Raw genomic sequence first — 13,695 nt, forward strand, 5'->3', positions numbered from 1 at the left:
TGGTGAAATTTGTTTTATGTGTGTGTGTTTGTGTACACTATTTCTAGTGTAAAATCTTGTATCCCTATTGAGCTACCAGTGTTTGTACAACGTCACTAACATGTTGTACCAGCAGTAAGTTTATTCATGAATTGTCTGTTTTATTATATTACAAATTACACAGTGTGATATGATAGTTAAAGTTGCTGGTTGTTGGGGACATTGCTAATTAAAAAACAAATGCATAGACTAACTACGACAACACTCCGGGTGTAGTCAATTATATACTTTAGCCGGGACACAGTAGGACATCTTTAACCATGGTACATCAAGTATTTAGTTTACTTGTAGCCTTAATATGTATAATGTGCATAGGATCTGGGAGTACAACTAAACGGCTTGCTCCCCTATACTCAAGCTTAAATCATCGTCGGGTGGAAAACCAATATATTGTGAAGTTACAGGTAAGAACAATTCATTAATAATATGTAGCATTTGTTGTACATTTATATGCAGATCTACATATTGTGTAGCTTCCTATCAGAGTGAAATTCATTTTCAAACACATGCTTCTTGTGATTCTATATATAATGCAGTTTGTAGTAAGTAAAAGCAAGGCAATCTAACAGCAGGACACTGGGCTCGCCTTGCCAAGATAGGAACTTGTAACAGTCCTTTGATCTTATGTCTGGCTGCAACAAATACCAACAGTATTGTACTATGTACTATGTACATACTTCGAACATGCGCGGTGTCTGGTAAGGGGTGTGGAACTGATCATGTGGAGCCACAGATACCCCTTTCATCTCCGGAGCTCAGCATCCTGTTGGATGGCCTTGATAAAAGGATAGGTCTATGGTACTCACAGTCAAGTGGATATGTTATTAAACGTAATGGAGGCATGAAATATAAGCAAAACTAAAAAATCAATCATTGGATCGTTAAATTTATTATAGGCCTAGCATAGTTTTGACAAAGAAATTGCCCAATGTATCAAGAAATATATTACAAATATACGTGACACAGCAATACCAGCTTTTGACACTATTCATCAGTCTCAAAATTATTATATATTGAATAAATGACTAGTATTCATATATCATCTTATTCTAATGGTTTTCCTTCATATTAATTAATTTAATTCGACTAGTAATTTGTTAGCCAACCAGCTTGTTTGGTAATGAGATTCCATCCTTGCCTTTCTGGTTTTGTTATTCATGTTCAGTTTGTGTTGCAGGTAGATGGTATGACTGATATGAATCCAATTAAGATTATTATTATAATAATGAATACACAATTACTAATAAATTATATCATGTGTGTGTTATTACAATCAACTTTCCCAATACCGGATTGTCTGAAAACTGGAAACTCTCCCAAAACCAAACTTTTTTTAGGTCTAAAATGTCCTAAATTAACTTTTACCATTAGAAAGCAGTGGCGTATCCAGTAGGGGGGCCGGGGGGGCCCGGGCCCCCCTGATTTCGTTTCCGTCGGCACATCATCGCGGCCGTCGGCAAACAAAGGTGCCGGGGAAAAAATAAACTATTTATTCTGACAATATTTGAACTGTAAACATAATTCTTTTGAGTGTTTGTTTATTTACATATCATATCATCATTGATCCCTTCAGATCAAATATTTTTTATTTTCATTACATCTAACGAAACACGTAAAAAATGTGTAGCACGTAGGCTACGTACGGCCGTACGCGGTAGATTGTTTACTCAAAAGTCTTTGACCTTACCCTAAAACCTTGTTTTTGCATGCAGTTGAGCCTCTTATGACCTGGGATTTGTATGTCTTCCTACGCTAAGAGATTATAGTTCCACATGCCATGTGCTTTTTTGTCTAAGATATATTTGTTATAAGTGCCAAAAACCCGTTTTTTTTTTCTCGATATGAGGCCTTTATTATTCAAAATTTTTAAAGAAAAAGCACATATACCATAAAAAATATCCATGTATTTCATTTTTGGAACAGAATATTCCGTGAGGCTCAACTACAAAACCACCATTTTGTGATATTATGTCATCGTAAGCCAATCAAAGCTGAGCTTTCTCGGGATTGGCATTGCTCACGGTTGAATGATTTAGGATTTTAGCTGATTTGATTGGTGGATGCGAATCACCCGCAGCGGAATGTTTTCTCTCGCGCGTGTACCATGAATCTCTCTGATCAAAGTTAGAGCAATGAATTTGTCCGAATTCCGTTAAGTAAACAACTTTATATATTTGATAAGCATTTAATAACATGTTTTATTGATATTTCCAATGGTGATATATAAAATAAATTACTAAAAACGTAATTGTATGTAATTATTTTAACCAAAAATGGCGTAGTTAATAGAATTGTCGACTGAGGCCGCAAATTGTTTTACTTCTTTCGTGGCTAAAAACGATCATTTTCGGCGATGTTTTAGACCCAATATTTCGAAAACTACAAATCAGATTTTCCTAATTCTTTCTTTATTGTAATATGAATACAACATAGGCCTACTAACAGATTATGTTGGTTTGGTTTTAATTTTGCATCGTTATCCCATATAAGACAATATGACTATGTAATCCTAGAACATATTGATCAGAGACGTCGTGTATGTACAGATAATGACACCAATTTTGTCGGCAAATTGGCAATTCCCGGCCCCCCCAACTTCAAAATCCTGGATACGCCACTGTTAGAAAGACATTCCAAATACAAGACTTTTCAGAAAAGGTGTCTGGTATTGGGAGAGTTGACTGTATATCATTTCCTATTTTTATCATTTATATAGAATAACGTTGATGCAGAGATTTTCCTAAACAATGTAAAATCAATATTCAAGGCACTGCGCTACAACGACTGTCAAATCTCATTGAGTTATAATACGATTTTTAAAGGATTTCTTGCTAACATGAATTCTGATGCTCTTAAGATGGTAGGTACAGTCTACAAATTATCATGCTCTATTAACGTGATCAACCACTTCCTCTTTCATGATGTTATAGCCGTAGAAACATCTCATAGTAAACTCAGAGAGTTGTAAACTTATTTTAAAACTCTCTGGTAAAAAAGTAACTCTTAATTCTTAACAATGTATAATCTGTCTGTTGCTTGCTTTAAAAGTATACTTTAATTTTGGAAACTGTACGCAAAACATTGGATACACTTCTTGACATGATATTGCAGGTACGAGAACTCACGTTGGTCGCTCATGTTGAGGTGGACAGTGAGTTTTCAATTTCAAACGTGGCATCTTGGGGACTGGATCGCATTGATCAGCGTAACCTACCACTTGATAATCAATATACACCTTCAGGTAAGAAATTTATTTAGACTGTTACCGTATATACATATGTGACATTGTATCATAGAATTGGCCTATGATACTGGGGTCACATACAAATTATAGATGCAATACCAGGAATACTCTATGCAATGTTACTCTCAAGATAATTTCTGAAATATTCACATTTTTAGGAACTGGAGAAGGAGTAAATATATACATAATTGACACTGGTATCTTAGCCACTCATGTCGACTTCGAGGATAGAGCTGAAGCAGCGTATGATGCGTTAGACGGTGATGTACGTTTTTTAAATTTATTGAGTTATCTTCCCTATCACATTAAACATTTTAAGAATGAAATTTGATGATAATAATATTTCAAAACATTCATTAAGCTCTGTCTACACTATCAACCTTTATGTGACAAAAACATGTGATGTGCCCATATATGGACATAGTGATGTCATATCACTACCATATTTGGGCATATCACTACCAAATTTAGGAACATAACACTAGTTTGATTGTGCAGACAGAGCTGAATAAGTAAAATCCGAATATAAATAGTTGTGAATTTCTTAAAGGGTGTAGATTGCAATGGACATGGAACCCATGTTGCCGGGACTGCTGGTGGGAAGACGTTTGGTGTGGCCAAAAAAGTGAACATTCATGGGGTTCGAGTGTTGAATTGCCAGGGAGATGGACTGACGTCTGATGTTTTAGAAGGTAGCTCAATTTCAGGCTCTCCTGTCCAATAGGCTGTTCTTTTATTGTTACCGTTCTTGTAGCCGTTTTCTTCTGAAGACAAATGGCCGCCATTGACGGATACTTAGTATCAGTTGATTTCACTGCTGGTGTACTCAAGATCTACGATTATGCCATGCTATACAGTTTTGATTTTTTGATTTATATAACATTGAGAATAAGAATAATAAATCCTCTTTATTAGAAAGACCTTCTCCTGCAGTTTAACAAAAATTGAATGTTGATTTTATTTTAAAGGAATGGATTGGGTTGCGGCAAATGCCCAAAAACCTGCTGTTGCTTCAATGTCGATAGGCGGTGGATACTCCATATCACTTAATACCGCAGTCGGCGGATTATATGACATGGGTATACTATTAGTGGCAGCATCTGGAAACGAACAAATTGATGCATGTAATACGTCACCGGCATCCGCGGAAGAGGTAATGATTCCATCAACAACATAAACACAAATAAGGCACAATAAACACGAAACTGCAGCGTACATTCCCCCTTAATAAAGGTGTCCGTTGAATGAAGAAATCTTTGTATGTTTGAGACGCAAATAAAACAACCTCTACTGTCTACCCATTCTTTATCTCCAGATATGGTATAATATGCCCAGTATCATGCAAAATATATAATACAGTGTCACATATGTAACACATGGCGCCTGGACTATGTTATGGTACATGGTACATATGTAAGACTGTATCACAAAATCTGCCTATGATACTGGTGTAACATACACATGCGTGACACTGTATCACACAATTTGTCTATGATACTGGGAAAATTATACATCCCAGTACCTTCGATACAGTATCAAACTGTGACCTTTGATATCTTAATCTATTCTTAGGCATTCGGTGTTAGTGCTTCAGACAATTCTGACAATTGGGCAAGCTTTTCTAATACTGGAAGCTGCGTTGATCTGATTGCTCCTGGAGTTGACATTGCTAGTACATATATTGGCTCAAACACAGCAGCGGCCGTTGCCTCTGGAACTTCCATGGCTTGTCCACACGTTTCTGGTAAGTATAGTTGATTAACAAAAATGTAGCAGTTCTACTGTAAAGCTGTCTACTCTATCAAACTTTATGTGACAAAAAGTGATGTGCTCATATATGGACATGATGATGTCTGTATCACTATGATGTATCACTACCATATCTGGACATGTCACTACTGTATTTGGGCACATCACACTTTTGTTGTCAAACTAGTTTGATAGTGTAGACAGAGCTTAAAAGTAGGAGGAAAGCATCCAAAATATATTAAACAATTATGTTTTATTACCGACAGGTGCAGCATGCATATTACTGCAACTAGAACCAAACTTAAGTGTGGATCAACTTAGAGAAAAACTAATAAGCACAAGTACAAAAGATGTCATTAACAACGTACCTTTAAATACTGTTAACCAACTCCTTTATGTTGGAAAGTCTTAAGCCTTGTCTAAACCACCACACTGTATGCGACAACAAAATGTGATGTGCCCATATTTGGACATGATGTCATATCACTCCCATATTTGGGCACGTCACACTTTTTTTTGTCAAAACTAGTTTGATAGTGTAGACAGAGCTTTAGTCACAGACAAAACTCTACAAGTTAAGGAATGTGCACATTTTGAATTTAGTTTGGTTATTGTAAAAATACCAAAAATGTTATTGCATGCAGTTTGTAGTAATGGAATAAAGTAAAAGAAAATTAAGTACTATTAACCTTCTAATTAAAATCCTAGGGATTTATGGACATTTTGACTGTAAATTAATTACAATTTACAGTATATTTAATTGAATACCTTGAATTAAATTGAAATATAGAATTTAGTCTAAATGATATATGAATTAAACTACAGTAAACAAATACTAAAGTTGATTTTTGTTTGAAATTGTTTTCTTATTATATTCAAATTTAACCAACAATAAAATATAAATAACCTTCTTTGCCAAAGCAAATGTTTCGAGTCCTGCTGAAGTGATTTTATTTAGGTTACATACCAGTAAGTTATTGACAAAAAACACAATCGATCAACAACATCAAAATTAAGAGTCTATATTTAATTGTCACTTCGGAAAACGTGGTTCACAGTATTTTATTTTTGTTTTTTTGAGTCATTCAAAAATCAAATGGCACAAAATTAAACAGAACAAAAAAAATATCTTATAGTTTAATGTTATTTTAATAAACTTAAAAAACTAAATTTTATCATAAATACATTATTATAATAATGTACCAGATTTTATGTTTTGTTTATTGGGAGATAAGAGTATAATAAATCCCAGTGACTATGATAAATACAGAGGCTCTGGAAAATACATTTCTTGGTACCATTCTCATACTCCTAAAGAGCAATATACAGTGAATTGCATATTTATATGCAATAAGTAGCAAAATATTATTAAATGTAAATATATACGACTCATAATATAAAGATAATTACCCTCCGTTTACAAAATCAATCAATTGCTTTCTTCTTAAATCAAATTCGTAATAGATCACTTTAGGAAAATCCCTTGTAAAGTTTGATTCTCACTAGGACGCAACGCAGTGAAATGACCAATCACAATGAAATAATTTGAATGATCATGATTGGTCAAATTACTTTTATCCTTGTGGGAACCAAGCTTATTGTATGCGTATATTGGGAATTCCCCATATGTACAATAAAACAATGAACAAACTTGTTTCTACCTTTAAAGGGGAATTCAAATTCATATTGCTTAATATACAATTTAAGGATTTATAATTATATTTATAATAACACCCTATATTTTCAGAAAAGGGTGAATCAGGTTTTGTAACAAATTGGTGTTACAGGACCTATTGTTAAAAATATAAATTGTAAACTCGGAGCTACCCTTTAAGGTATTTATTTGACTCAATAGATGTATTTAACTTACACTAAAAAACACCTTGCAGTGATCTGCTCCCACTGTTGGCATATATACAGCAAGGAGTTTGAGGAGCTAGATCTGCTGATTATCTGCTCAAAACAGCCCAGTCAAATACTCATCAGTTAACACCTCTGCTTTTTAAATTTTGTGTTTAACACTCCTATTCAAAGTATTTTGGTTGCAACGTACTAAACTGTGACCAAGTGATATTTATGCGTGGTTCCCACTAGAGACGCAACACGAAACGTATGGGATTTAACCAGTTACAGGCGATAAATTATTTGATGACAATGTGTAGCTTATCATTGGTCAACTCGCTTGCGTTGCATCCTAGTGGGAACCAAGCTTTACTCTCACTTTTATCAGATGTTAATTTTGGTAGTGGTATCACACACTATGCTCATGAAATTGTGACGAGTCAAAAAAAAAAAAAAAAAATTTATAATATCTTTAAATTGAAGTGTGCCACGAAGTCACCCCATGGCAGGAAAAGTATCAAATAAACAAGAAATATTTCTTACAAAAAATGCCGCGTAACTTTTTGACTGGACAGTTGTAAGAACAGCCTGCATTAATCTAATATAATAGGTCGGCCAATCAAAACGCAAGTGAACAATTGGGACTTTACTTGTGATTTATGTCATTGGCCTGTCAGCACAGTCGTTTCTTTCTAGAATTACGCACAAACTTGTATTGGGAGTAATGTATGTTTATGTGGTTATTACTATCGCATTTAGGTATTGATAATAATAATAATATGGCTTTTGAATATATAATTACTGTCTGTAGAATAACATTTATACATTTTCGGTTCGCGATGAAAAGTTATATGAATGGATTTGTAATATAGGTATTTATAATAATAGTATATGGGTTGTATTATTGCTAAGCTATCACCAAATCGCGTTATAACATTATTTCTCAGAGTTTTTTGCACCATTGATCAATACCAAACGCGTATCTGTATTATAGTTTTTAATGAATCATTACATTACTAAAAATACCCAATTAAATCAATCGCGTCAGTCCAATTCCGACTTATGTTTCGATCACATAGTTCTGTGTCTACACTGTCCCAACTAGTTTAACAAAAAAAGTGTGATGTGCCCAAATATGGTAGTGATATGCCCGAATATCGTAGTGATATGACATCATCATGTCTATATAATATGGGCACATCATATTTAGTTTGATAGTATAGACAGAGCTTAAGGATTATATTTAAAAAATGTTTTCTTACATTTTGAAAAAAAAGTATTTATTTGTTTATAAGCCCAATTTTCCAGTCTTAATTTTACATTTTGAAAAAAAAGTATTTTATTTGTTGATAAGCCCAATTGTGCAGTCTTATTTTACATTTTGAACGAAAGTATTTATTTGTTGATAAGCCCAATTTTGCAGTCTTATTTTACATTTTAAACGAAAGTATTTATTTGTTGATAAGCCGAATTTCCAGTTTAATAATAATGACCCCTTCCACAGTGCTTATACCATATACATTTTACATGATATTGACCGTGGGTTCTTTACGCCTCTGATGCATTTGTTTTTATTGTACCTTTTTAATAAATTATTATATGTTTAGGCCAAATCACACCCAATTTAATGAAACGGTCAGATTCTGATTTCAATTGAACGAAAGTACAGTAGTACTGTATTATTCATTGATAAGCCAAGGGTCCCATGGCGTTAGCCAATATCTTGAGTTTTTGACTCATGTCAACCTGTAACACAAATCATTCTTCAAAATCTAAAGAAAGAACCTCACACGTCTTTTTTGTGAGTGATACACTATGGATATGCCCACGAAAATAATATGTGGACATTGCAAACAATCATAGGCCTACAGTAACAAACATAACATGGCTAATAAGCATAGCATTCAGACTGGTTTGTTTTCTAGCGGATTTTTATTTACTTTAGCATGTACAATAAAACTAGTAACAGTGGCTATATTAATAATTATACTGATTATCCTTGATGTTATCGCGTCTAATAATAAAATATTTTGTTGTTGATAAGCCCAATTTTGCAGTCTTAATAATGACCCTTCCACAGTGCATTTTACATGATATTGACCGAGGGGTTTTACGCCTCTATAGCCACTGATCAATACCATAATTAATGTACTTTTTTTAATGAAAATTGAAATGTTTCAACATACCCAATTCAATAAACGGTCCGTTTTCGAGTTCAATCTTTTACGAAAGTATTTATTTGATTGATAAGCCAAATTTTTAGTCCTAATGATTTGAGATTCAACGGGTTTTGCTTTCAATTGTATAATAATATAATTATATATATATATAAATATAATATTAAGTATAATTATGAATTCACCAACACTTTCAGGCCCAATAACAATGATCCCGGGCCCGAGTTTTTGTAGACCGGACTTCCATGCACAGCCACATGTTAAGGAATATGAATCTCTTTATGATTTTAATATGGTTCGAAATGATATTACACAACAACGATTAGACAGCAACTGTGCAAGAGTCCAACTAATAAAATCGGAATGATCAATTAATTAAACATTTACAGCATAAGGCCCATACACTAGGACGATAACGATCGACGATAAATAGACAAATATGCATTTTTAATACATAAACCAAAAGAAATATAAACAATTCATTTGATGAAAATTATATTTTCACACGTCCAATCAAATGACGTCATGATTAGTAAGACCATTAATATCGTGACAATACAGCGATTTTATTGTTTTTATTTATCATGACGTCATTTGATTGGAATTTGAAAAACATTATTTTTATCAAAGACAGCATAAATGATTATCCTATAGGTCTAGAACGAAAACCTTTCTAATTTCTTTTGGTTTATGTAAAAAAAATGCATGCTATATATTTATCGTCCGTCGTTATCGTCATAGTGTAATTGGGCCTTTATACAAAAAAAATAAATTGATTACGAAGTTACATGTCATTTTCACCTATCACCAAAAAACTAACACTAATTAATTGTTACGAAGCCAATTTATATTATATATTTCATTAAATCTGAACTTTACGGTAAATGAAGAGTAAGTGTCAGTTAATATGAATAATATAACTAGTAGGTCTATGAACTTGCGTCCAGACACAGAACTGTGACATTACTATCATAAATGTTGAAACCACTTATAAAACCTTTTTTTAAAGAAAATATAATTGTATTAGGAGAAGGCTAATAAACAAATAGATAATGTACAAACCTTTTTCTGGATTAATTAATGAAGCAGGCGTTAATAATAATCTGCTGCTGCTACCTAGACTGATTGTTCACCTTCTGACGATAATTGATTAGACTCCCCCCCCCCCCCCCACAGCATCTGATAACCAAAAAAAAATTTACCAGGACACTGTTTCAATGATTCAATATCTGACGGCGTATTATTATAACATTGGCCTAGATTTACAGTCAAAAGAAAGTCATTGTAAATACCTCCCTTTATGTTGACAGAGCCAAATTAAAGTTTTGACCATTATCGAATGATTATTTGACAGTGACTTATTATAACACCGGCCTGGTTGACAGCAAAAACGAAGTTATTATTTATTGAACAAGATTTTACAGATTTCCGTCTACATCTCAATAATACTGTATTATCAGCAAAGGCTTTCATATAGACCTTCTTCTCCCAGACGTTTTTTGGGTCCAGCAGCTACCTATAAATTATAATCGAGTTTCTAAATTCACAAAACTGTCAGCCTTAGATACTAAAGCTACCGCTATGAAACAGCTTATTAATGAATATGTCCTCCTGGGACATAGCTGGCTAGAGCCGCGGCGCGAAAAATACATATATTTGTATAATTTGTTGTACATACTACTAAAACAACAAATCTAAGGTCAAAAGATCAAAGTTCAATAATTGACCTTTTAACCTTAGAATTCTCTATACCAATGATCACAGACATAATGGAATGACGTTCATCTTGTCATACAAAAATGGATGGACGTTTAAGGGTCACTATGCTATTAACCCACTAGAATCCCTGTAGGCCACAAGACGCCAGTAGTGAGTGTAGACTGGGGTAGTACGATGAACACTGGCATGTGCTTAACTACGGTGGCCCACAACTGTCACGCACACTATAACACAGAATCACACAATTAAAGAAGGAATTACACAATTAAAGAAGGAATTACACAATTAAAGAAGAAATCGCACAATTAAAGAAGAAATCGCATATAAACAAAAGAAAGCATGAAAATATAAAACGAAATGCACAAATAAAGAAGAAACGCGCAATTAAAGAAGAGCTAAGCACAATTAAAGAAGTCCGCAACAAATTCGAAAGCTCCTCGCACAATTAAAGAATTCCGCAACAAATTCGAAAGTACCTCGCACAATTAAAGAAGTCCGCAACAAATTCGAAAGCTCCTCGCACAATTAAAGAAGTCCGCAACAAATTCGAAAGTACTTCACACACAATTAAAGTACAGTAGTCCGTATGGAACGCCATTGCTGCCTCCGGCAGCAAATTTTAATTCCATTCGGCTCTTTTACCATTACGTTCGGCTCTTTTAGCATTCGGCGCATTTCTATTCGGCCCATTTACCATTTCGTTCGGCTCTTTCAGAATTCGGCGCATTTCTATTTGGCCCATTTACCATTATGTTCGGCTCTTTCAGCATTCGGCTCTTTTTTATTCGGCCCATTTACCATTACGTTCGGCTCTTTTTAATTCGGCCCTTTTTTATTCGGCTCTTTCTGCATTACGTTCGGCTCTTTTTGATTTGGCCCTTTTTTATACGGCGCAATTCAATTCTAACCTTTTACATGGGATCAAATGGAAGAAAATCAACGGCTGGAAATGAGTCTATGAAAAGTTTACAAAACATATAGATGCAGCATGTAGATTGTTGGTTGAATTAAATGAATTTGAAGGCTATTTCAATATAACTAATCATTTTATTGACATGATTAATGTGTTAGTTAGAGAACTTGCAATTGTCCAACCTTATTGACCATTTTGAGAGAGAAAAGGTTTGATTCATGGCCTAGGCTAGCTAGGCCTAGCCTAGTGTCAGCCTAACATTTAATAATAATAATTTACCCTTTCTCTCTAAAAATTTGTTAAAAGATGAATTAATTTTAGGTTATTCAACACATCCTTAATCGGTTGGCTACTCATGGTTGGCGCCATGATGATCAAATGTTTGTAAACTTTTCATAGACTCATTTCCAGTCATTGATTTTCTTCCATTTGACCCCATGTCAAAGGTTAGATTTTAATTGCGCCATATAAAAAAATGCCGATTTAAAAAGAGCCCAACGTAATGCAGAAAGAGCCGAATAAAAAAGGGCCCAATCAAAAAGAGCCGGCCGAACGTAATGTTAAATGGGCCGAATAAAAAAGAGCCGAATGCTGAAAGAGCCGAATGTAATGGTAAATGGGCCGAATAAAAAGAGCCGAATGCTGAAAGAGCCGAACGTAATGGTAAATGGACCAAATAGAAATGCGCCGAATGCTGAAAGAGCCGAACGTAATGGTAAAAAGGCCGAATAGAAATGCGCCGAATGGTAAAAGAGCCGAACGTAATGGTAAAAGAGCCGAATAGAATTAGAGTTTGCTGCCGGAGGCAGCGATGGCGTTCCATACGGACTACGGTACTTTAATTGTGCGAGGTACTTTCGAATTTGTTGCGGACTTCTTTAATTGTGTGAGGAGCTTTCGAATTTGTTGCGAACTTCTTTAATTGTGCGAGGTACTTTCGAATTTGTTGCGGACTTCTTTAATTGTGCGAGGAGCTTTTGATTTTGTTGCGAACTTCTTTAATTGTGGGAGGAGCTTTCGAATTTGTTGCGGACTTCTTTAATTGTGCGAGGAGCTTTCGAATTTGCTGCGGACTTCTTTAATTGTGCTTAGCTCTTCTTTAATTGCGCGTTTCTTCTTTATTTGTGCATTTCGTTTTATATTTTCATGCTTTCTTTTGTTTATATGCGATTCCTTCTTTAATTGTGTGATTTCTTCTTTAATTGTGTGATTTCTTCTTTAATTGTGTGAATATGATTTATATAGTGTGCGTGACAGTTGTGGGCCACCGTACGGTGGCCCACAACTGTCACGCATACTATAACACAGAATCACACAATTAAAGAAGGAATTACACAATTAAAGAAGGAATCACACAATTAAAGAAGAAATCGCACAATTAAAAAAGAAATCGCATATAAACAAAAGAAAGCATGAAAATACAAAACGAAATGCACAAATAAAGAAGAAACGCACAATTAAAGAAGAGCTAAGCACAATTAAAGAAGTCCGCAACAAATTCGAAAGCTCCTCGCACAATTAAAGAAGTCTGCAACAAATTTGAAAGCCCCTCGCACAATTAAAGAAGTCCGCAACAAATTCGAAAGCTCCTCGCACAATTAAAGAAGTCCGCAACAAATTCGAAAGTACCTCACACACAATTAAAGTACAGTAGTCCGTATGGAACGCCATTGCTGCCTCCGGCAGGAAACTTTAATTCTATTCGGCTCTTTTACCATTACGTTCGGCTCTTTTAGCATTCGGCGCATTTCTATTCGGCCCATTTACCATTACGTTCGGCTCTTTCAGCATTCTGCTCTTTTTTATTCGGCCCATTTACCATTACGTTCGGCTCTTTCAGCATTCGGCTCTTTTTAATTCGGCCCTTTTTTATTCGGCTCTTTCTGCATTACGTTCGGCTCTTTTTGATTTGGCCCTTTTTTATGCGGCGCAATTAAATTCTAACCTTTTACATGGGGTCAAATGGAAGAAAATCAACGGCTGGAAATGAGTCTATGAAAAGTTTACAAAAC

The 13,695-nt window shown here is 34.5% G+C and overlaps 1 protein-coding gene across 1 annotated transcript; it reads left to right on the plus strand.

The window, feature by feature from the left end:
- Positions 1-207: 207 nt before the first annotated feature.
- LOC140047873 (aqualysin-1-like) lies at positions 208-5,848 on the plus strand. Its single transcript, XM_072092904.1, has 8 exons — positions 208-443; positions 2,756-2,899; positions 3,151-3,280; positions 3,442-3,548; positions 3,834-3,975; positions 4,252-4,436; positions 4,856-5,027; positions 5,299-5,848. The coding sequence occupies exons 1-8, from the start codon at positions 300-302 to the stop codon at positions 5,442-5,444; spliced, it is 1,170 nt and encodes a 389-aa protein (XP_071949005.1). The 5' UTR covers positions 208-299; the 3' UTR covers positions 5,445-5,848.
- The last annotated feature ends 7,847 nt before the right edge of the window (positions 5,849-13,695 follow it).

Source organism: Antedon mediterranea, chromosome 4 (assembly GCF_964355755.1).
Source record: "Antedon mediterranea chromosome 4, ecAntMedi1.1, whole genome shotgun sequence".
Lineage (NCBI taxonomy): Eukaryota > Metazoa > Echinodermata > Crinoidea > Comatulida > Antedonidae > Antedon > Antedon mediterranea.